This window comes from Dama dama, chromosome 12 (genome assembly GCF_033118175.1).
Source record: "Dama dama isolate Ldn47 chromosome 12, ASM3311817v1, whole genome shotgun sequence".
NCBI lineage: Eukaryota > Metazoa > Chordata > Mammalia > Artiodactyla > Cervidae > Dama > Dama dama.
Window position 1 is genome coordinate 99,692,796 of NC_083692.1, and position 23,677 is coordinate 99,716,472.

Below are 23,677 nucleotides of genomic sequence, written 5' to 3' on the forward strand. Positions count from 1 at the left end.
ACCGCACACCTCACCTGTGCCCAGGGCTGAGTTGTTGTTTAGTCGCTCACTCGTGTCCCAGCTTTTTGTGGCCCCGTGGACTGAAGCCCACTCGGCTCCTCTGTCCTTAGGATTTTTCCAGGGAAGAGTACTGGAGTGGGTTGCCATTTCCTTCTGCAGGGAATCTTCCTGGACTGGGGATCAAACTGGCGTCTCCTGCATGGGCAGTTGGGATGCCCCTCAGGGCTGAGGTAGGCATCATGATTCTGGACTCCCATGGCACCCACCTACTTTCCGGCATGTATATCGTACTGCAGTTATCATTTCATTTCAAGATGGAGCTCTTGAAAGAGCAGTACTTGCTTTATTCATTTCTGAAATCAGTGCCTAGGATAGGATAGTACCTGTCACTTACTAAGCACACAGGATATATTTGAATGAATATACTAAAAACCTTACCATTAATTACATGTTACTCTTTAAAATTGTGTTAATGTTATAGTAAGAATAATATAAAGAATAGATTCACCTGTTGTATTTTGCCATGTTTGCTTTATTACTTTTGATACATACAGGTGTATTGCCGGGGTCCAGCCTCGGCAGGATCCAGGGGTACCCTCAGGATGAACGGCGTTGGCGAGACAGAGAGAGAGAGAGAGAGACCAGACTGGGGGTGTGCAGCAGAGTCTGGCAAATCTTTATATTTTTTTACCGTAGCTTTTATATTCTAAGTTAGTACATTTTTAAGGGGAAGATAGTTTAATATTACATCGGCTTATCCTTCACGAAACCAGGGTGTTTTCTGCATGCTTCTTTGTGAGAGTCTTGTACATTACATCTTCTGGCCATGGGGCCTATTGACATTTTTTGACCTATGTGAATGCAAAGCTGTTTTCCGTAATCTATTCTTTAATGAACACAAAGGTCAGTCCTTTTGCAGAAGTTATCAGCTAAATTTATCTAAAAGGTTACCACACAAAGACTCTGCAGCTCCGGTGAGGCAGCCCCTGTTTAACATTCCTGGTTAAAATTAACAATTCTAAACTCTTATTTTTCTAAATCTTTAACTATAACCACTTTTAGAATAATATTTTTGTGTTCTCTAATAGGGCTTCCTCACCCCCGAAGGGCTCTGTGCCTATTAGGGCCTTTATGTGATCAGGTTCTTTATGCTGCTCATGATTAAGGTGTTGTGAGCAGTCATGTGCATTAGTACACATTTGCCAAGCAGGCTAGAATGCCAGCAGAGGGGTCTAAATTGAAACACTGCTTTCATCCTGGGTAATCTTATAGCATACCACCGTCCGGGGGACATATTGATTAAAGTTCTAAGTTGATTCTGTTTGGAGAGAGATCAGGGAAGGCTGTGTCACAGAAATTAGGGAGTAGTCTAATATAGCAAGCATCAGAAAGACAGAGATCATCTTTAAGGCGAGCACCAGGGCAGCTTTTCGAAATCCCTGAAGTCCTGATCTGCCTTGCTTGTCAGGTCTTCTCCTCACGACCTTGTCTCGTGTGCTGGCTCCCGGGAGTGTATGGTTTTTATTGTTATTGCTAAATAATTTAGGAGTAAATTGCAGGCATAATGCCCCTTAACCACTATTACTGCATGTATCAATAAGTTTAAAGAACTAGAAAGTTTTCTTATATAATCACAGTGTAATTATCAAATTCAGGAATGGGTTTGATACGTTCTTTTATCTAACGGATAATTCAGTTTTCAGATTTACTAGTTAATCCATTATGGTCCTTTTCTGCAGTTTCCACCCCTTCCGTACAGGATCCTTTCCAGGCTCATGCACTGTGTTTGCATTTAATTGTTGTTTTCCAGTCTTTAATCTGAAACAGGCTCTTAGTCCTTCAGTGTTTTGTTAAGCATGTATTCAGTTAGATTCTGTTTGTAACAAATAGGGTCCGCTTACAAAGAACTTAGATTATAAAACTTACTTTTAGCATAGCTTTTAATTATTATGCAGACTTGTAGGTATTCTAATTTCTGATTATAAGATATTCAAAGAAGAGAGTTAAGGAGAATAACTATAAAAATAGAATTAAGAACCATGTAAAAATTATTTTTTAAGCTTTTTTTGTTGGCACACAAGAGCATAAACTTAGCAGGTCATTCATTTTTACCTATGTACATGCCTGTGAAACCACCATCCAGGTCAAAGAATATTTTCAGCACCTCAGAAGATCCTTTGTTGCCCCTTCATCTGTGTTATTGTGTATATTAGCAGCTGGTTCTTTTTAATTGCTCTTTGTAATATTGCAGTGTATAAATACACCACAGTTGTTTATCCATTCTCTTATGTATTGGATTATATCCAGCTTTTGGCTATTAAGGATAAAACTGGTATAAATATGCTGGTACGTGTCCTTTGAGGAAAGTAAGCCTTGATTTCTCTAGGAATGGAATTACTGAGTCGTAGGGAAGTTACCAATGGTTTTCCAGGTGGTTGAACCCATTTGCATTCCTACCACTTGCATATGAGAGTTCTTGTTGTCCTTGCCTGCATGTAGAATTACCGACTTTAAAATCTTTATCCCATGTTCATGGATTATGAGAATTAATATTGTTAAAATGTCATTACTGCCAAAAACCATCTCTAGATTCAGTGTGATCCCCATCAAGATTTCAGTAGCCTTATTTTTACAGAAGTAGAAAAAAAAATCTAAACTGTATGTAGAACCACACAAGACTCTGAATAACCAAAGCGATCCTGAGAAAGAAGAACAAAGTGAAAGGTGTCACACTTCCCGCTTTCATGCTACACTATAAAGCTGTAGTCATCAAATGGTACGGCAGTGGTACAAAAACAGATCCCAGAAACAAACCCACACGTATATGGTCAACTGATATTTGAAGAGGAGCCAAGAAAACTCAGTGGGAAAAAGAGAGTCTCTTCAGTTAATGGTGCTGAGGAAATTGAATATTCCCATGTGAAAGAATGAAACTAGACCCCTGTCTTAGCCCACTCACAGAAGTTAGCTTGAAGTGGGTGCATGACTTTAACGTAAGACTTGAAACCATGAAACTTCTAGAAGAAAACAGGATAAAAACTCCTTAATGTGGCCCTTGGCAATGATTTTTTGAATATGACACCAGAAGCACAAGCACCAAAATAAGCGAGACCACATTGATCCAAAAACAAGAAAAAGAATCAATAAAGTAGAAAGCCTGTAGAAGGGGAGAAAGTACTCGCAGACCATATAGTTGTAAGGAGTTAATGTCTAAACATGTGTAATAAGAGCTTATACAACTCAGTAGCAAATAATTCAATTAAAAAATGGGCAAAAGTCCTGAATATACATTTTTCCGAAGAAGATAGAGAAATAGCTAATAAGTATGTGAAAAGATGCTCTGCATCACTAGATTATTAGGCAAATACAAATGAAAACCATAGTGAGATATCTCTCATGCCTGTTAGAATAGCTGCCTTCAAAAAGACATGAATGTGGAGAAAAGGGGTCCCTTGTTCACTGTTGGTAGGATTGTAAACTGATAGCGCCACTATGGAAAATTCTATGGAAGGGCCTCAAAAAATTAAAATAGAACAACCACATGATTCACCAGTTCCACTTCTGAGAATATATCCAGAGGAAATGAAAATGCTAACTTGAAAAGATACACAGTCTTATGTTCATAATAGCATTGTTTTTAACAGCCAAGGCATGGAAACCACCTAAGGGTTCATTGACAGATGAGTCGCTAGAGAAGATGTGGTCTGTATCTACACAGTGGGGAACATTTCAGTTGTTAGAAAAAGAATCCTGCCATGCGCACTGTGGATGGGCATTGAGGACATTATGCAGAGTGAAGTAAGTCAGATACAGACAGATTCTGTAGTCTCCCTTTTATGTGGAATCTGAAAAGCAAAACTCAGAAGGAGAGATCAGATTTGTGGTTCTCAGAGGTTTTGTGTGTGTGTGTGTGTGTGTGTGTGTGTGTAAAAGAATTACAGGAACATGGTCAAGAGTTAGAAGATAAATAAGCACTAGGGATGTAATGTACAGCGTGATGACTAGCTAGCACTGCTGTGTGATGCATGTGAAGAGTGCAGAGACTTAAGGGTTCTCATTACAAGAAAAAAATGTATTTTTTTTCTTATTCTTTTTATTGTACTTATATGAGATGATCTGTATCAGCTGAACTTAAGAGTAACCATTTCACAATATGTATAAGTCAAACCATTATGCTGTATACATTAAACTTTTGCAGTGATATATGTCAATTATATCTCAGTAAAACTGGGGGGAAATTGTATGGTCATTTCTCAATATATGCAGAACATTATTATGTTGTGTACCTGAAGCTAATATAATGTAATTAAAAAAAAATTTTTTTTTTAAAAATTTTTAAAAAAATTTTTAAAAAATTTTAGCCATTGTTAGGGGTATATAATGGTCTATCATTGTGTTTTTCATATTTCCCTGAAGTTTAATGATGTTGGCCACGTTGTCATATTCTTATTGGCCATTTGAATGTCGTCTATTATACAGTACCAACTTACATGTTACCTTTTTGTTTTTAGGTTGGTTTACTTGTCTTGTGGATATATAGGACTTCTTAATGTAGTCTGGATTTGAGTATATTGTGAATGTCTTCTGGTTTATGACTTCCCTTTTGACTTTCTTAATGGAGACTTTGATGAAGAAAAAACAATTTTATGTCACTGAACTTTTAGGTAAACCAGTTCTAATTTCTAAAGTTATAACTCTAATATCCAACCAGATTGATTTATAATAAAAACCATTTTTAAGTTATGTCTCAGCAGTAGAGTAGGGTAGACCTTACTTTCAAAGAAAAGGAAAATCAAAGTATTAATATCTGGACTTTAATGGGAACATTCAGGTAACATACATGAGTTTTGAAATAAATCCACGATTGTTAGTTTAATTATATCATATTATGTATACAAATGGACTTCCCTGGTGGCTCAGACAGTAAAGAATTTGTCTGCAATGAGGGAGACGTGGGTTTGATCCCTGGGTTGGGAACATCCCCTGGAGGAGGGCAGGGCAACCCACTCCAGCCTGGAGAATCTGCACAGCCAGAGGAGCCTGAAGGGCTAAAGTCCATGGGGTTATAAAAGAGTCGGACAACACTGAGTGACTGAGCACACAGCACATGTTATAGATGTTAAATTAAGATCTGGGGAAGTGTGAAACTACAAAGTATCTATCACTGAGCCTTCGGGATTTTATTCTGGAAAAGATGTATAGTTTTGGTTTAGGACAAGAAAGCTCTTTTTTGGTAATACATAGGTATGTCTATTCCCACTCTGTCATTTCTGGCAGTAGGAAATACAAATAATGTCTCTTTTTTCTGTATACCATAAAGCAGTTTCAAGTGAGTATATTCACCTAGTACTTAAAATTAGGAAAAAGTTTAGCATAATTGGCAGTATACAGAAATGAATTAGGTGTTGTGGAGGAGCTTAAATTGTGACTTACAGCTACGCATATCTGAGAGAAATAGAGATGTGCCCTTATCGAAGGAGGTAGAAAGATGTACGTAAACCAACAAGAGAAGGAGGGAAGAGACAAAAGGAATGGACACAAATAACTCCTCCACACCCTTACCTTGTAAGAGGTTCAGGCCTGTGCATGTTTTATCGTCTTCTGTGCCACTGATTGGGTAGGTGCTGAAACTAGAGGGAAGAGGAGGAACTCCAGCGTAAAAAGTGCACACTGGTGTCTAGTCAGTAAGGAACCATAGCCGTTTTCATTTGAGGGTGAATTGGGAAAGGACCTTGCCAGAGAACATAAGGGTTATCTGAAGGAGAACATGCAAGGCTAGAAGAGACTGATGCTTTTACTTTGTATTGGGGTATAACTGATTTACAGTGTTGCGCCTTTCCGGTATGCAGCAAAGTGAATCTGCTATATAAATGTGTCTAGCTGCTCTTTAGGTTCTTTTCCCGTATGCGCCATCAGAGAGTCCTGAGTAGAGTTCACTGTGCTCTGCAGTAGGTCCTGGTTACCTGCTCCATGTTTAGCAGTGTGTCTGTCAATCCAATCTTGCAGTGAACCCCTCCCCCCGCCCCCAGTGGTTTTTTAAGGCCCAGGATTTTAATCAGATTAAGTATGGCTTCTCTGGTTGAAGGAGAAGATGAGGGTTAGCTGTAACACTTTATTCCAAGGAACTGGGGTTCCTTGTCTTGGCAGTCCTTGAGGCACTATGAGGAAGGGCAATTTTAGATCCACTAAGCAGTTCAGAATGATCTCTGTTTGTTTCCAAAGCAAACCATTCAGTATCACAGAAATCCAAGTCTGTGCCCCGAACTGTAATGCTGAGAAGCTGAAGTTGAATGGTTCTGTGAAGACCTACAAGACTTTCTAGAACTAACACCCAAAAAAGATGTCCTTTTCATTATAGGGGACTGGAATGCAAAAGTAGGAAGTCAAGAAACACCTGGAGTAACAGGCAAATTTTGCCTTGGAGTACAGAATGAAGCAGGACAAAGGCTAATAGAGTTTTGCCAAGAGAACATACTGATCACAGCAAACACCCTCTTCCAGTAACACAAGAGAAGACTCTACACATGGATATCACCAGCTGATCAGCACCAAAATCAGATTGATTAGATTCTTTGCAGCCAAAGATGGTGAAGCTCTATAGTCAGCAGAAAGAAGACTGGGAGCTGACTGTGGCTCAGATCATGAATTCCTTATTGCCAAATTCAGACTTAAATTGAAGAAAGTAGGGAAAACCACTAGACCATTCAGGTATGACCTAAATCAAATCTCTTAACGATTATACAGTGGAAGTGAGAAATAGATTTAAGGGACTAGATCTGATAGAGTGCCTGATGAACTATGGACGGAGGTTTGTGACATTGTACAGGAGACAGGGATCAAGACCATCCCCAAGAAAAAGAAATGCAAAAAAGCAGAATGGCTGTCTGAGGAGGTCTTACAAATAGCTGTGGAAAGAAGAGAAGCGAAGGGCAAAGGAGAAAAGGAAAGATAGACCTATTTGAACACAGAGTTCCAAAGAATAGCAAGGAGAGATAAGAAAGCCTTCCACCATGATCAGTGCAAAGAAATGGAGGAAAATAATAGAATGGGAAAGACTAGAGATCTCTTTAAGAACACTAGACATACCAAGGGAACATTTCATGCAAAGATGGACTCAATAAAGGACAGAAATAGTATGGACCTAACAGAAGCAGAAGATATTAAGAAGAGGTGGCAAGAATACACAGAAGAACTGCACAAAAAAGATCTTCATGACCCAGATAATCACGATGGTGTGATCACTCACACTCACCTAGAGCCAGACATCCTGCACTGTGAAGTCAAGTGGGCCTTAGGAAGCATCACTACAAACAAAGCTAGTGGAGGTGATGGAATTCCAGTTGAGCTATTTCAAATCCTGAAAGATGATGCTGTGAAAGTGCTGCACTCAATATGCCAGCAAATTTGGAAAACTCAGCAGTGGCCACAGGACTGAAAAAAGTCAGTTTTCATTCCAGTCCCTAAGAAAGGCAATACCAAAGAATGCTCAAACTACTGCACGATTGCACTCATCTCACATACTGGTAAAGTAATGCTCAAAATTCTCCAAGCCAGTCTTCAGCAATATGTGAACCGTGAACTTCCAGATGTTCAAGCTGGTGTTAGAAAAGGCAGAGGAACCAGAGATCAAATTGCCAACATCTGCTGGATCATTGAAAAAGCAAGAGAGTTCCAGAAAAACGTCTATTTCTGCTTTATTGACTACGCCAAAGCCTTTGACTGTGTGGATCACAACAAACTGTGGAAAATTCTGAAAGAGGTGGGAATACCAGACCACCTGACCTGCCTCTTGAGAAACCTGTATGCAGGTCAGGAAGCAACAGTTAGAACTGGACATGGAACAACAGACTGGTTCCAAATAGGAAAAAGAGTACGTAAAGGTTGTATATTGTCACCCTGCTTATTTAACTTATATGCAGAGTACCTCATGAAAAATGTTGGGCTGGATGAAGCACAAGCTGGAATTAAGACTGCCGGGAGAAATATGAATAACCTCCGATATGCAGATGACACCACCCTTAAGGCAGAAAGTGAAGAAGAACTAAAGAGCCACTTGATGAAAGTGAAGGAGGAGAGTGAAAAAGTTGGCTTAAAGCTCAACATTCAGAAAACAAAGATCATGGCTTCTAGTCCCATCACTTCATGGCAAATAGATGGAGAAACAGTGGCAGACTTTATTTTTTGCGGCTCCAAAATCACTGCAGATGGTGACTGCAGCTAACTACACCCTGGGCACAAAGGTGGTTGTAGCTATTTTCTTGGAATCTGTCCATTGAAATATTAGTATTAATCCCAGTTAAACATTCGTGTTTGAAGAATGGTTTTCTTTGTATAAGACATTTTTCATTCTGTAGCTTGATTATACACGTACTTTTGTGGTTACTGTGAATCAAATCCATATGAGGTTCATATTATTCCCATGGAGTGGGAACCACTGATGTATTCTAACGTCTTAAGGGTTTTGGACCCAATTATAGAGTGTGTGTGTGTGCGCGCGCGCGCGTGCGTGCGTGCATGTACACACTTGTGCAGGGGATTGTTTTCCCCACACCAGTGAACAAGTTTTGGATATCAACTGAATGACTTACATTTCAGCTCAATTCTGACACCTTCTGCCTGGAGGTAGCGTCACATTCCAGAGGTGAAGGACTCAGTTCCATAAGACCATTCTTGGCTTCAGATGCCAGTTGCAAAGTCCAGGTTGTCACTTCTGCTTTTGAGCCCCCTCTTTGGGTTTGATTAGTTTTTGCTAGAGTGATTCATAGAATTCAGAAACATTTTTCTTATTAAGTTTTCCAGTTTATTACAAAAAAAGGATATAACTCAGGAATAACTAGATGGAAGACATAAATACTTAGGGTGCAAGGTACAGAAAAAGCAAGGAACTTTCTTGCTGTCTTCTCTGGCACCACTATCCCCAAATCTTCATGTGTTTTTCAAACCAGAAACACCCCTTTTTGCTTTTTATGGGGTTGACTGAGTTTATTTCCTGGAGGTGGGGGAGGAGGGGCCCATTGAAAGTTTCAATGCTCTTGATCACCGGGCAACCAAGTTAATTCCCGAAGTGGACTCCAGAAGTCACATAATTAACAGGATGTAAAGATACTTTTGGGCTGCTCTTGTGGCTCAGCTGGTAAAGAATCTGCACACAATGAGGGAGACCTAGATAAAAAGCAGAGATACTTTTGCTTTTATCATTTAAGACATTCCCAACCGTTTCAGGAGCTCTTATACCAGAAGAGGGGACAGTTACCAAATATATATTGTAAATCACAGTATCATGTTTCCTTTTATTGAACAGCTGAAAAGACTTAGGCTTAGATGTGTGAGGAGGTTTTTCCATAGAGACACAGCAAGAGCTAGACCCTGAAATACTGTGATTTTTTTACCTAGTGTTTTTGTGTTTTTCATTGCCTGGATATTTCTGAATTTTTGACTTTGAAATAAGCAAATATTAATGGACTGAAGGTCTAACAGCCAAACTTGAAAATCATCATCCAGATTTATTATTTCCAGGTCTTTGAAGAAACTGGTTTTGATATTAAAGATTATATTTGTAAGGATGATTACATTGAACTTCGGATCAATGATCAGCTTGCTCGTTTGTACATCATTCCAGGAATTCCAAAAGATACAAAATTTAACCCAAAAACCAGAAGAGAAATCCGGGTATGTAATTGAGAAGAATTTTCAGGTTGCTTGATGGTGTCTAATTAAATGATGCTAGAAGTTGCTTTTAGAAATTCCTTGATAATAACTGATTTTCTTGTGTTTCAGAATATTGAGTGGTTCTCCATTGAGAAATTGCCTTGCCATAGAAATGATATGACCCCAAAATCCAAACTTGGTTTGGCACCAAACAAATTTTTTATGGCCATTCCTTTTATCAGGTATGTTTGTATTTTTTAAAATATGAAACTTCACAATTCTGATAGTTTCTTTACATAGCCAAGTTTTAAAAGTGAATTCTTAATGTCTCCATAGACCATTAAGGGACTGGCTTTCTCGAAGATTTGGAGATTCCTCAGATAGTGACAATGGATTTTCCTCAGCTGGTAGCACACCAGCTAAACCCACTGTGGAAAAATTGAGGTAAAGAAACAGATATGTTGGGTTCTGACTTTTTGGTCTTTTTTAATACATTAGTAGCATTTTGCTTACAAAGTCTGCAGAGGTATTAGCTTCCTTTTATAGGTACTATTTTGTTACTAGTCTCACAGATAATAGCCGTTTTAAAGGGGTACTTTTTGGATGAGAGGTTAATTGAAGTTGCAGAGGAGCTTCAGGCATATTTTAAAATAGTATACACAAGAGAGTGTCAGCTTTTTAGATGTATAGTTAGAGTATGAGGAAAAGAAAGTAATTTTCTCTCTCTCTGTATGTATTCATAGTGCTTGTTCTGTGTTCTCACATCTTTACTTTAGAAATAGTTGTGTTTCTGTGTGTGGTTGAACGTCTGTTTTTGTGAGGAGGAGAGGAGGGGTGCTGATGTATAACTCGTTCAGAGAGAGCGCTGTGAAGACTTGGGCTTGCGCCTTTCCTTTCCCTATAGCCTAGAGTGTGTATTATAAGGAGTGAGTATTACATGGATAAGAACTGCAAAGAGCATTTTCTTGTTTGGGACTTAATTGTATCCAAGTCACAATTATAGAGCAGGCTCAGTAATTTTCTGAAGTTCAGTTCAGTCACTCAGTCCTATCTGACTCTTTGCGACGCCCATGGACTGCAGCATGCCAGGCTTCCCTGTACACCACCAACTCCCGGAGTTTACTCAAACGCATGTCCATTGAGTCAGTGATGCCATCCAACCATCTCATCCTCTGTCATCCCCTTCTCTTCCCGCCTTCAATCTTTCTCAGCATCAGAGTCTTTTCAAATGAGTCAGCTCTTTGCGTCAGGTGGCCAAAATATTGGAGTTTCATCGTCAGCATCAGTCCTTTCAATATAATTTTCTGAAATAAGTATATGTATTTGTAAACCTTTACCTTGTTAGGTTCAGAGAGAGTTGCTTTCTAAATTTTCTCTAATTTAGATGCTTTGTTTTTATCCTAGAGCTTTAAAAGTAAACAATAGGAGTAAATCATACCTGCAGTCGATATTTTTTAAATACATAGGTAATATTCCATTTTAGTTGGATTTTATGAGGACAGGAGATTGGATTAAATGTCTTGAAAGTCATCTGTGCCTTTCAGAATCTGTGACTATAATCACCAAAGTATTTACTACTAGATATAACTGAAGCAGAAAAAAGAAAAAACAGGAATGTAGTCATGATTTTAAAAACCCAGTCACTATTATAAAGTTATGAAATAGTGATAGTGTTTGAAAAGAAATTGTGTCACTGTTTAAGAATCTGTCACCCATAGTGATATGATACGATTCCCACATCTTTCAGCCGGTATTAGGGTTCGTGATCCTAGAGAATGGAATAAGGAAATAATGAAACAACTTCTCAAACAAATTTCAGGTTTCTAAAAAAAAAAAAAAAAAAATTTCAGGTTTCTCAGGCAGGATGATGTCTCTTTTTAGCATATAGACTAACTCTAATGGTGTGTTGGAGGAATTACTTGAATTTTGTCTAAAGAAAGAGAGCCTGCAATTTAATCACAATTTTTAAATGGAAAAGGGGACAGATTCTGAAATATTCAGAAACAATCTTACTATAATATGGACCTTGGGATCAGTGACTCTGGACCATATTAATATATGTAAGTGGTACTATAGAATACAATTTATCTTTACCACAAACTATTACAGTTGATTTCTTTGGTATAAGTATTTGAGATTGCATCTTTATTTAATATGCTTATCTATCATTTTGAACTCCTTAATTTCCTTGGAAGAAAAGCTGTGACAAATCTAAACAGAGTATTAAAAAGCAGAGACATCACTTTGCAGACAAAGGTCTGTGTAGTCAGAGCTATGGTTTTTCCAGTGGTCATGTATGGATATGAGAGTTGGACTGTAAAGAAGGCTGAGCGCTGAAGAATTGATGCTTTTGAACTGTGGTGTTGGAGAAGACTCTTGAGAGTCCCTTGGACTGCAAGGAGATCCAACCAGTCTTAAAGGAAATGAACCAGGAATATACGTTGGATGGAGTGATGCTGAAGCTCCAATACTTGGGCCACCTGATGTGTGGAGCTGACTCATTGGAAAAGACCCTGCTGCTGGGAAAGATCGAGAGCAAGAGGAGAAGGGGTTGGCAGAGGATGAGATGGTTAGATGGCATCATTGAGTTGGACGTGACTTAGCAACTGAACAACAACAACAATAACAGCATAGCTCAGTTTTTCAGATCTTCCATCGTGGAGGGTCCATACTGACCTGTGCAGGGTCAAATTCCATACCTAAGCATCCTAGTAAGGAATTGAATTGTTGGTCCTGTTATAAAAATCCACTGACACATGTTTATTTAGAGTAGCTTTATTTATTGGCTTCATTACTAAATTTATTAAATTTGTGAAAGAATTATTCCCTTCAGATTCTTTTTTGTTGTTGTTCGGCCAGGCTGCAAGGCTTGCAGGATCTTAGTTCTTCATCCATGGCTTGAACCTGAGTCCCCTGCAGCAGAAATGCAGAGTTCTAACCACTGGGCTGCCAGCAAATTTGCTAGATTTTTAAAAGTACAGTCATTTATAGGAGGAGGTGGTATCAACAATTTAGAAAAGTTTGGGACTAAAAATAACACATTATCACCCCATTCAAGAAATGTGGAGTGGTAGGCATTCTTCTGGGTTCTGGCAGTAAAGCAGTAGACAAAGTCTATAAGAATCCTCTGCCCTTGTGGAATTTAAACTCCAGTGAGGGGAGACAGTGAGTCAAGTAACATTTATAGTCTGTTAGATAAACTCAAGGTTTGGGAAGAAGTATCAGTAAAAATTTTCTGATATTATTTTTATTTTTAAATCTTGTTATAGTCGAACCAAATTCCGCCACAGTCAGCAGTTATTTCCTGAAGGTTCTCCTGGTGACCAGTGGGTAAAGCACCGGCAGCCACTGCAGCATAAACCATATAATAATCATCACGCTGAAATGTCTGATCTTTTAAAGGCAAAGGTGAGTGGTAATGCATTTAAAGATTTTCATTAACTTAAGATCATTTGACTTTGAAATGCATCTGAGTTGAGGCATTGCATATTAACAGTTGTAGAGCTCTGAGTTGTTCATCCAAGGTGCCTGTGTTCCTGAGTTGTTACTTGAAGCTGGGATGAGACTCCTAACCTTTATAGCTTTGGTATTAATCCAGTGTAGTAAGGAATATGAATTACCAGTAACATCTGATTTTGGTAAATATGCTACCAGTGAAAGGTTCATTCTGTGTCATTCTTCAGTGTTTGATTATATCATAGTTTATTTATCCATTCTACTTAGTGGACATGTTGTTTCCACTTGGGGCTTCTACAAATCATACTGCTAGGAATATTTCTGTACATGTATTTTGATGAACATACACAGTTCTTTTGAGTAGATAGAATTGTTGGAGCAGTGCATATGCCTATGTTCTTAAGTATATACTGCAAACAATGTTCTAAAGTACTTTGTATCCTCTGCAAAATATTTGAGAGTTCCATTTGTTCCATATCCTTACTGATCTTTGGTATTACCTGTCTGTTACTTTAACCATCTATTTGGGTACCACTCTTTACTTTTCTTCTTTTACAAATATACTGGGTTCATCAGAATTTAAAACTTCTGTGCTTGAATGGTCACTGTCAAAAGAGAAAAAACACCCGTGGAATGGGAGAGTTTGTAAATCACATATCTAATGGGTTTATATCCAGGATATATGGATACTTCCTATACCTCAACAACAGCAAAGAAGAAACAATTAAGAAAAAAATGAGTACACAACAACTTGAATAGACATTTATTGAAAGAAGACATTTACGTGGTCAGTTAGCACATGAAAAGATGCTCAGTTGTGAAGTAATAAAAATGTAGTAAAAAATGGAAAATAATTAGTTGACAAGAATGTAAAAAAGTTGGAACCCTTGTGTATTGCAGGTGGGAATGTAAAATGGTATAGCTGCCATTGGACAGCTTGGTGGTTCCTCACAAAGGTACACATAGAATTACCATGTGACCTAGCAGTTCTACTCCTCGGTTCATATTCAAAAGAATTGAAAGCAGGGACTCAGAGAGCTTACATACCAATGTTCACAGTAGTGTTGTTCATGATAGCCAGAAGGTGGAAGGAACCTACATGTGTGTCAAAAGATTAATCGATAAACAAAGTAAACATACAGTGAATATTATTTGGCCTTTAAAAGGAATGAAATTACACATACGTGCTACAACATGGATGAACCTCACACACAAAAGGACAAATACTATATGATTCCACTAAGTAATTTGAGATTACCAGAGCTGAGAGACAGGAAAAAACGGAAATATTTAGTAGACAAAGTTCTGCTTCAGTGATGGAAAAGTTCTGGAGATGGATACTGGTGGTGGTTGTACAACTTTTTGACTGTACTTACTGCCACTGAAGCTGTACTTAACTGTCACTGAACTGTCCATCTAAAAGTGGTTCAGGTGGTAAGTTTTATGTATATGGTACACAGTAAAAAAGTAAATATGGAAAAGAATGGAGTGAAATGGAGTTAAAGGTATGTGCTAACATGAGCCTCTGAAAGCTATTTCCCTTCCTTTCTTAAAGTTATTGTTTTCAAGCTATTTTAGGAACTACTTAATTTTTTCTGTAGGTAGATAGGATGTACATAATGTATTTATTGTAAAATAATAATAAAATTATTCTTTTCACTGTTTTAGCTAGTTTTCTTAAATAACTGTTTTTAAGATCTTTAAGGCCAAATTAATGTTTAAAAACTGTTTTAAGTTAAACTTAGAATTATTTGCAAGAAAATTAAATTAACTCATGTTTAAGCAATATAATAGCAAGATGTCAACTACTGCATGTTTAGATTTTAGGTCTAAATTTAGGGATTAAAAGTGAAAGTGAAATTCTCTCAGTCATGTCCAGCTGTTCGTGGCCACTTGGACTGTCCATGGGCCAGAATCCCAGGCGAGAACCCCAGAGTGGGTAGCTGTTCCCTTCTCCAGGCAATCTTCCCAACCCAGGGATTGAACCCAGGTCTCCCACATTGCAGGCAGATTCTTTACCATCTGAGCCAAACCAGTCTTATTTATTATTTTATATAAAAAGATTATTAATTTAAAAATTCCTATTAATTAATAGTTTACAGCAGGTTTTAGGGTAACAGTGATCACATCTGGTGTTTGTTTCCTGCTCTAAGGACTGAAGTCAGCGTGCCTCAGTGTTCCTTCACAGAGAGATTTTCTTTGATAGTCATAAGGTTTTCAAAGTTGTTCCTAGGGAACATTGTATTTGCTATTTCTTATCTTTTGAGGATTCTTGTTCTGTTAAACTCTCTATAATGAAAGATGTTGATAGTGGTTCTTTGATGTCTTAGGAAGATTTTGGGGAACTTTGCTGAACTCTGATTGAACCAGCTAAATATATTCACGGGGTATATTGTTTTATCCTGTTACATTGTGCTGTACGTTTACATTTTATTTCTTATTGGAAAAACAGAATCAAAGTATAAGGGGAAATGGCAGAAAACAGTATCAAGATTCACCTAATCAAAAGAAAAAAACAAATGGGATCCACAGCCAGCCAGCCAAGCAACAGAATCCCCTGGTGGTAAGAGTTAACAATGCTCATGCTAAGGCAGTTCATGCTTTTTAGGATGGGGCAAGGGCATTGTCAAGGCATTTTGAATTGCTTTATTGACAGGATTTTTATGAATCTGTGTGTGTGCTGTTCACCCACTAAGAAATCTCTGCCTACTCTCGATTATAGATTTGTCGTATTGATTCTGTTGTGCACTGATCTTTGCTTTTTTATGTGGGTATTTGTTTATCTGTTTATTTATGATTTTTAACATTAATTTTTATTGGAGTATAGTTGATTTACAAAGTTGTGTTAGTTTCAGGTGAAAAAGTGGATCAGTTATACATATATCCACTCTAGATTCTCTTTTTGTATAGGTCAAAAAACAGAGCACTGAGGAGAGTTCCCTGTGCTGTTCTGTAGATTCTTACTAATTATCGATATGTGGGTATTTAGACTTATTTTAATACTTTGGAAACAGTGTTAGTCAGCTGTGCTTTCCAGATAAGTCCTAGGTATTCTCTCTATTTTTCTAAACAGTGTCTGTATTATTTTAATGAAGTTAAAAGTTTGCAGTAGCTTCACAGTGTATTTTATTTTTCTTCAAATTGATAGAATTCAGAAAATGAAAACCAAAACACTCACAGCCAATGCCATAGTCATTAGACTAGGCTGACGGACAGAAACCTGTGAGCATTTTAAGACATTTATTTCCATTCTTTTAGTCTGTGTTTCAGAAAGTAATTCATAACTAATAAGCTTCCTTGCTTAACTTTTCCATAAGTCCTGGTATTTCTGTGTTGAGTTTTTTAATATTGTAGCTTTATCTGTTTTTCCTTCTTTAACGGTGGGTAATAATAGTAATTTCAGATACTTAGCAAGAGTATTTTCCCTGAATTCCTGGGTGCTGTTGTCTTAACCTGGAGTGTTTTGATTCCACAAGAAAGCACAAGTTAAATGTTTAATGCTGGACTACTTGCTGTTACTGCACACCACTCCGGTAGAAATAGTGACAAATACAAAGAAGACAGTCTTAATAGATGGTCAGAAAGCTTTTAATCTAATTCAGCATCTAACAAAAGCTGAACAGATTAAAATGATAGTATTGTACCTCAATATAATAAAAGCTATATATGACAAACCCACAGCAAACATTATCCTCAATGGTGAAAAATTGAAAGCATTTCCCCGAAAATCAGGAACAAGACAAGGGTGCCCACTCTCACCACTTCTACTCAACATAGTTTTGGAAGTGTTGGCCACAGCAATCAGAGCAGAAAAAGAATAGGAATCCAGATAGGAAAAGAAGAAGTGAAACTCTCGCTGTTTGCAGATGACATGATCCTCTACATAGAAAACCCTAAAGACTCTACCAGAAAATTACTAGAGCTAATCAATGAATATAGTAAACTTGCAGGATATAAAATTAACATAAAATCCCTTGCATTCCTATACACTAACAATGAGAAAACAGAAAGAGAAATTAAGGAAACAATACCATTCACCATTGCAACAAAAAGAATAAAATACTTAGGAGTATATCTACCTAAAGAAACAAAAGACCTATACATAGAAAACTATAAAACACTGATGAAAGAAATCAAAGAGGACACAAATAGATGGAGAAATAGACTGTGTGCATGGATTGGAAGAATCAATATTGTGAAAATGAGTATACTACCCAAAGCAATCTGTAGATTCAATGCAATCCCTATCAAGCTACCAACGGTATTCTTCACGGAACTAGAACAAATAATTTCGCAATTTGTATGGAAATACAAAAAACCTCGAATAGCCAAAGCAATCTTGAGAAAGAAGAATGGAACTGGAGGAATCAACCTGCCTGACTTCAGGCTCTACTACAAAGCCACAGTCATCAAGACAGTATGGTACTGGCACAAAGACAGAAATATAGATTAATGGAACAGAATAGAAAGCCCAGAGATAAATCCACGAACCTATGGACACCTTATCTTTGACAAAGGAGGCAAGAATATGTAATGGAAAAAAGACAACCTGTTTAACAAGTGGTGCTGGGAAAGCTGGTCAACCACTTGTAAAAGAATGAAACTAGAACACTTTCTAACACCATACACAAAAATAAACTCAAAATGGATTAAAGATCTAAATGTAAGACCAGAAACTATAAAACTCCTAGAGGAGAACATAGGCAAAACACTCTCCGACATAAATCACAGCAAAATCCTCTATGACCCATCTCCCAGAATATTGGAAATAAAAGCAAAAATGAACAAATGGGACCTAATGAAACTTAAAAGCTTTTGCACAACAAAGGAAACTATAAGCAAGGTGAAAAGACAGCCTTCAGAATGGGAGAAAATAATAGCAAATGAAGAAACAGACAAAGGATTAATCTCAAAAATATACAAGCAACTCCTGCAGCTCAATTCCAGAAAAATAAATGACCCAATCAAAAAATGGGCCAAAGATCTAAACAGACATTTCTCTGAAGAAGACATAAATATGGCTAACAAATACATAAAAAGATGCTCAACATCACTCATTATCAGAGAAATGCAAATCAAAACCTCAATGAGGTACCATTACACACCAGTCAGAATGGCTGCTATCCAAAAGTCTACAAGCAGTAAATGCTGGAGAGGGTGTGGAGAAAAGGGAACCCTCTTACACTGTTGGTGGGAATGCAAACTAGTACAGCCACTATGGAGAAGAGTGTGGAGATTCCTTAAAAAACTGGAAATAGAACTGCCATATGACCCAGCAATCCCACTCCTGGGCATACACACCAAGGAAACCAGATCTGAAAGAGACACGTGTACCCCAGTGTTCATCACAGCACTGTTTATAATAGCCAGGACATGGAAGCAACCTAGATGCGCATCAGCAGACGAATGGATAAGGAAGCTGTGGTACATATACACAACGGACTATTACTCAGCCGTTAAAAAGAATTCATTTGAATCAGTTCTAATGAGATGGATGAAACTGGAGCCCATTATACAGAGTGAAGTAAGCCAGAAAGATAAAGACCAATACAGTATACTAATGCATATATATGGAATTTAAAAAGATGGTAACGATAACCCTATATGCAAAACAGAAAAAGAGACACAGATGTACATAACAGACTTTTAGACTTCTGGGAGAAGGCGAGGATGGGATGTTCTGAGAGAACAGCATTGAAACAAGTATACTATCAAGGGTGAAACAGATCACCAGCCCACGTTGGATGCATGAGACAAGTGCTCAGGGCTGGTGCACTGGGAAGACCCAGAGAGATGGAATGGAGAGGGAGGTGGGAGGGGGGATTGGGATGGGGAACACATGTAAATCCATGGCTGATTCATGTCAATGTATGGCAAAAACCACTATAATATTGTAAAGTAATTAGCCTCCAACTAATAAAAATAAATGAAAGAAAAATGATAGTATTGTATAAATGTTAATTCTCCTCAAATTAATATATAGATTTAATTCAGTACCAGTCAAAATCCTTTTGGGTTTTTTGGGGGGGAGCTTCACAAATGACTAGTGTTTGTCTGGGAGAACTTGAATAAGTTTTTAAAAAGTTCTTAAAGTTAGTGATGAGGACAAGTATATGAAGAACTTAAAAGAAAAAGCTAGAAGTGATTGATTAACATATAAATATGTAGTTCAAGAAAGTAAATTAAAATGGGATGCCACTTTTCCCCATTAGATTGGCAAAGATGAAAAGATATCCAGTTATGTATTGCTGAATATATTAAGAATGCTCAAAAGTTAATAATTGGTACAACCTTCTAGAGAGTAGTTTGTCTGTATTGAAAGTGATTTCCTTACCATGTTTCCCTAGAAGATAGAGTGTTCATCCCATTGCTTTAAATTATGAAAACATGGAAACCATCTAAAAATCTAAGAAGATATTAACTGTAATATCATAGATATGTGCCATAGACTACCATGTAGTCATTAAAAGTGTTGGTGTAGATTTGTATTAATTTTTTGATTTGTGTTTATTGAAAAAGGGATATGTTCATAGTGTATTACATTTAAAAAGTGAGTTATAGAATAGCGTATACTATGGATAATTCTGTTACATAATTATATGGAAGTATATTCACACATATCTTTATGGAAAAAAGCTGGAAAGATGTACTGTAATGTTAATTATCTCCAAGTTGAAAAATTTAATAAATAATTTTCTTTTTTTCCCCTGGTGTTTCTATATTGTACATATAATCAAGAACTGAAAACAGTTTTAGGCTTAAAAAAAATTACTTAAAAATGCCAATGCTGAGTGGGGATGGTGATTATATTCCTGGTTTAATTTTCTTCCTGAGAAATTTGATAACGTATCTCTTTATTTATATCAATAATAAGTGAAATAACTGGATATGGTATGTTGTATGTTTGTGTTTTTTAATAGAAATGTGAAAAAAAACTTCATCCACGAAAACTTCAGGATACTTTTGAAACAGGCAAGTCATTTTTTTTTTTTTTTTTTAATTTCTTCCAGTTGGGATTCAGCTTGGTTTTGAAGTAAACTTGATTTAAGTAGTGTGTGATGAACTGTGATAGATAAGCTGAAAGAGTTGCACACGATCTGTAGAAAGTTCATATATGCGGTCAAGTTCTCTAAATAGGAAACTGGCTAGAAATAAAAATAAATTTATTTAAATGATCAAGATGAAATGATTTGTCCTTTCAATATCCTGTTACTTTAGTGAATGTCAGACGTTGATGCTCTGTGTGAATATTGTAAACAAATAAATAATTGCTTAATGGTTAGATGGTGAGTAGACCCAAGTAATAGTGAGGAGAGAGCTCACTTCAGAAGGGAATTGTTTCCCGCTCGTTGGAGGTAATGACCCACGTGTTAAGGTGGCAACAAGGATAGTCTTCTCTAAGATGACGGTTGGCTCTTCTCCATGCTCAGTTATGAAAAGGAGGTGTGTGATTTGATTCGGAAAGTAATGGTGAGGAATGTAGAAAGCTCTTTGTAAATTCTGATTTCATAGGTGTCATTTGGAAGTACAGTAGGCTGTTGTTTTTCTTAGGTGCTATTTTGTATGGTATGAAATTCCCCATGCATTAGATAAGCATTTATTTACCATCTAGGTTTAAGGCTTTCATCTAGAATGCTCCTTAATAATTGAGAAGCATTATAATCATACTCTCTTCCTTGCATTACTGTTTATGATTGAAGCAAGATGGAAGCTATTTAAAAAAGAGATGCTTTAACCCTGTTTTGGGAAATCTCTGGCCACTGTAGGTGGTGTGGACGTGATAGGCTGATAGTTGAATTAATATAACTTCAGAAACCACTTATTTCACAAAATCTTTAAAAAGCCATATGTTTAGGAACATTAAAGAAGGCACACTATAGTAATGTATACCCAGCTCAGTTGGGCATGATACAAAAATTTTGAGTTGTCTTGAGAAAGAAGTATAAAAGGAGTTATTGTCTTGGGAAACCTCACATCAGACTTTATTTCTACCTCAGCCTCTTGGTGTCTATTCCAAACCCTGCTTTCCTCATCAGGGTCCTGTTCTACTTAGGCGGGGGTGGGGGCAAGCCCTGATAAGTTGGAGTTTTGTTGCACAGTGAGTTTGAAAATCTGGATTTTTCTTTAGGTTAATTTTTTTCTCTGAAGATGTGGTAACCATCAGCTTTATTTTTCTAGAATTGGAATCTGTACACATCTTATATTGTAATTATAATCTTTATAATGTTTACATGTTGGTCTCTGTCAAGAAGCTCCCATGTTGACAAAATATAAATATAGATGGTGAATAAAGGTATGCCCATTTTTTTTTACCAGCTGAGCCACAAAGGAAGCACAAGGTATGCCCATTTTTGAAAGCAGGTGAATATTAAGGATCTTAAAGACAGATTAAGATCTTGAATGTTTATTGGAATAAGAATAGATTGGAAATTCACTTTGAGTATCAGTTTAGGGAAAGGAAAATACTTTGGTGGTTCTACCTAGGTTAGATTTAGAGAGTGTGGGGAGGTGAATATATGCTGCATGTGAATTCCTTCAAAACGAAAGGTGAAGGGCAGGATTTGATTTCTTAACTGAGCTTATTTGTTTTGCTTTCTAAGCAGATGCTGTGTATGACTCACCTTACTCCGGTGAAGACCAGTTGCTCGAACATGCCGAGGGCCAGTCTGTGGCATGTAATGGACACTGCAAGTTCCCCTTTTCATCCCGAGCTTTTTTGAGTTTCAAGTTTGACCATAATGCTATAATGAAAATCTTGGACCTTTGACAGCAGCAAATATGGAAGTCCCCAAATCAGAGACTTGTTGCATTTGAGTGGGTGTCTCTTTGAGCCTTACCTTTCTCAGGTGTTTTAAAGAAATGCAGGGAGACGATGATGTTTCTGAAGAGATGTTCTCTGTGCAGAAGAGAGAGTAGAAAGAAACATGAATTTGCACTGTAAATGTGGTTATAACTTTTTATACACATGTACCTTTTCAGTGTTTGGCTAATGAATTTAAGTTGCTTTTTATGAGGGCATTTTTTTCTGTGATTGTGGTTTTTATCTTGTATTCTGGTCACAAAAGTAGTGTTTGAGTCATCATTAAGTAGCCGGGTTAATGGGAATGCTCCATCTTCCCACTGCAGCGATTGTAATACTAGTTTCCTTATACTGAAAATTTTAAAAGAAACTTAAAATACACAATTATTACATGAATACAAGACCCGAAATGTCACAGAAGTCAAGATTGCAGGTCATCTGCTTTGGTGGCATTTTGCACATTTCTATGCTTCTAATAGCTTAGGTTCGCTAACCTTCCTTGCTAGGAGTTTTGTTGAAAGGTTTTACTTAGAGTCAGAATCTGCTATATAATGTTCATGTTCAAGATGAACTCATGGCACTTCGTTAAAGGACAGAGTCCTCAGCCTGGAGAGGGGCTTGAGCTGGTGGTGGAGAGCTGCGGCTCTGGTTCTGAATCGCGCAGTGTGCTCACGCTGGGCTCGGAGGTTGTGGGGAGAGGACAGCTGGGGGAGAGCCCGGGGCCGGGGCCCCGAGACTGTGCTGTCGCAGCTCAGCGTCCCACCGCCAGCCCCTTGGGGTCGTGTGGCTTTGTTCTCGTGCAACTCAACTCTGTGTTACAGCTGTGTAAATATGTATGGAATACCGACATTACTAGGTTCCACATTGTATCTCAGTGTTGATCTCTGGAAACTGATGCTATTCTAGGTTCCCATTTGCCGTAGTAGCAGAGACTGACATACTTGGTAGCGTACTGAAGCCTCTGGACGATGGAGTGAAAAGGGAAGGGTGTGCAGTTTACCCAAATACTGATAAAGCATCGCACTAGGGGAGGAGCAGAACAGGGCAGCAACATGTGTGATTCACTCCTAGGAATGTATTGTGCTCCTTTAGGATTCTTAAATCCAAATAAGGATGGCAGTGCCCATTTAGAGAAGGAGTTTAGCTATGTAAAGCTATGGACAATCACCAGGGCTTTAAGGGGGCTTTAGTGTTTGGGCTGCTTCTGACCTCATTGAAGGTGTTTCTTTGGGGGTGGGGGGAGAGTGTTAGCATATGCGTGCATACGCGTCTGTCATATGGGTTTTAAAAATCTGTTTTACATGTGGTATCCACAAAATATATCTCTGCTTGTAAATTTTATTGTGGAAATCTTGATTCTGTATAGATAGTCTATTTAATAGGGTTTCTATTTAACCCTGTGGGACTTTCAAAAGAAGTGCTGTTGTAAGGAGTTCACTTGGTATTTCTTTGCTTTAGATTTTCAATGGCTTGATTTTAAAGAAGAAAGTCTATTTATGAATAAAAGTGTCACCATCTTGGTGCTAAGCAGGATAATTCAGTTTTAGCAGTGTGTTAGAACTAGGTTATCCACTGTCCTGCATCTTTTAATGTGACAAATTGGTGAATCCTTCTGTGACCTTTTAAAAATGCATTTTAAGATTGCTTTGGAAGCTCTTAACTGTTCTAAGAATACAGCAGCTTTGCTTTGGTCTCCTTGAGCCATATTTATAGTTGGTCCCAGCATTCCAGGTTTCTGTTCTTAATGGAGTGAAACTTAGGTTGTCTGGCAGG

General features: G+C 37.6%; 1 protein-coding gene across 3 annotated transcripts in view; it reads left to right on the plus strand.

Annotated features, from left to right (window-relative positions):
• Positions 1–22,114, plus strand: part of DCP2 (decapping mRNA 2) — a 79,033-nt gene extending 56,919 nt beyond the window's left edge. For 2 of the 3 annotated variants that reach the window (XM_061158220.1, XM_061158219.1), the window contains 7 exons: positions 9,517–9,669; positions 9,778–9,890; positions 9,985–10,092; positions 12,918–13,056; positions 15,557–15,667; positions 20,025–20,076; positions 21,708–22,114. In XM_061158220.1, the coding sequence (XP_061014203.1) occupies positions 9,517–9,669; positions 9,778–9,890; positions 9,985–10,092; positions 12,918–13,056; positions 15,557–15,667; positions 20,025–20,076; positions 21,708–21,871 (840 nt within the window). In that variant the 3' untranslated portion in view covers positions 21,872–22,114. The remainder of the gene's footprint in view (positions 1–9,516; positions 9,670–9,777; positions 9,891–9,984; positions 10,093–12,917; positions 13,057–15,556; positions 15,668–20,024; positions 20,077–21,707) is intronic. The other variant, XM_061158221.1, reaches the window with a different exon arrangement.
• Positions 22,115–23,677: the final 1,563 nt, after the last annotated feature.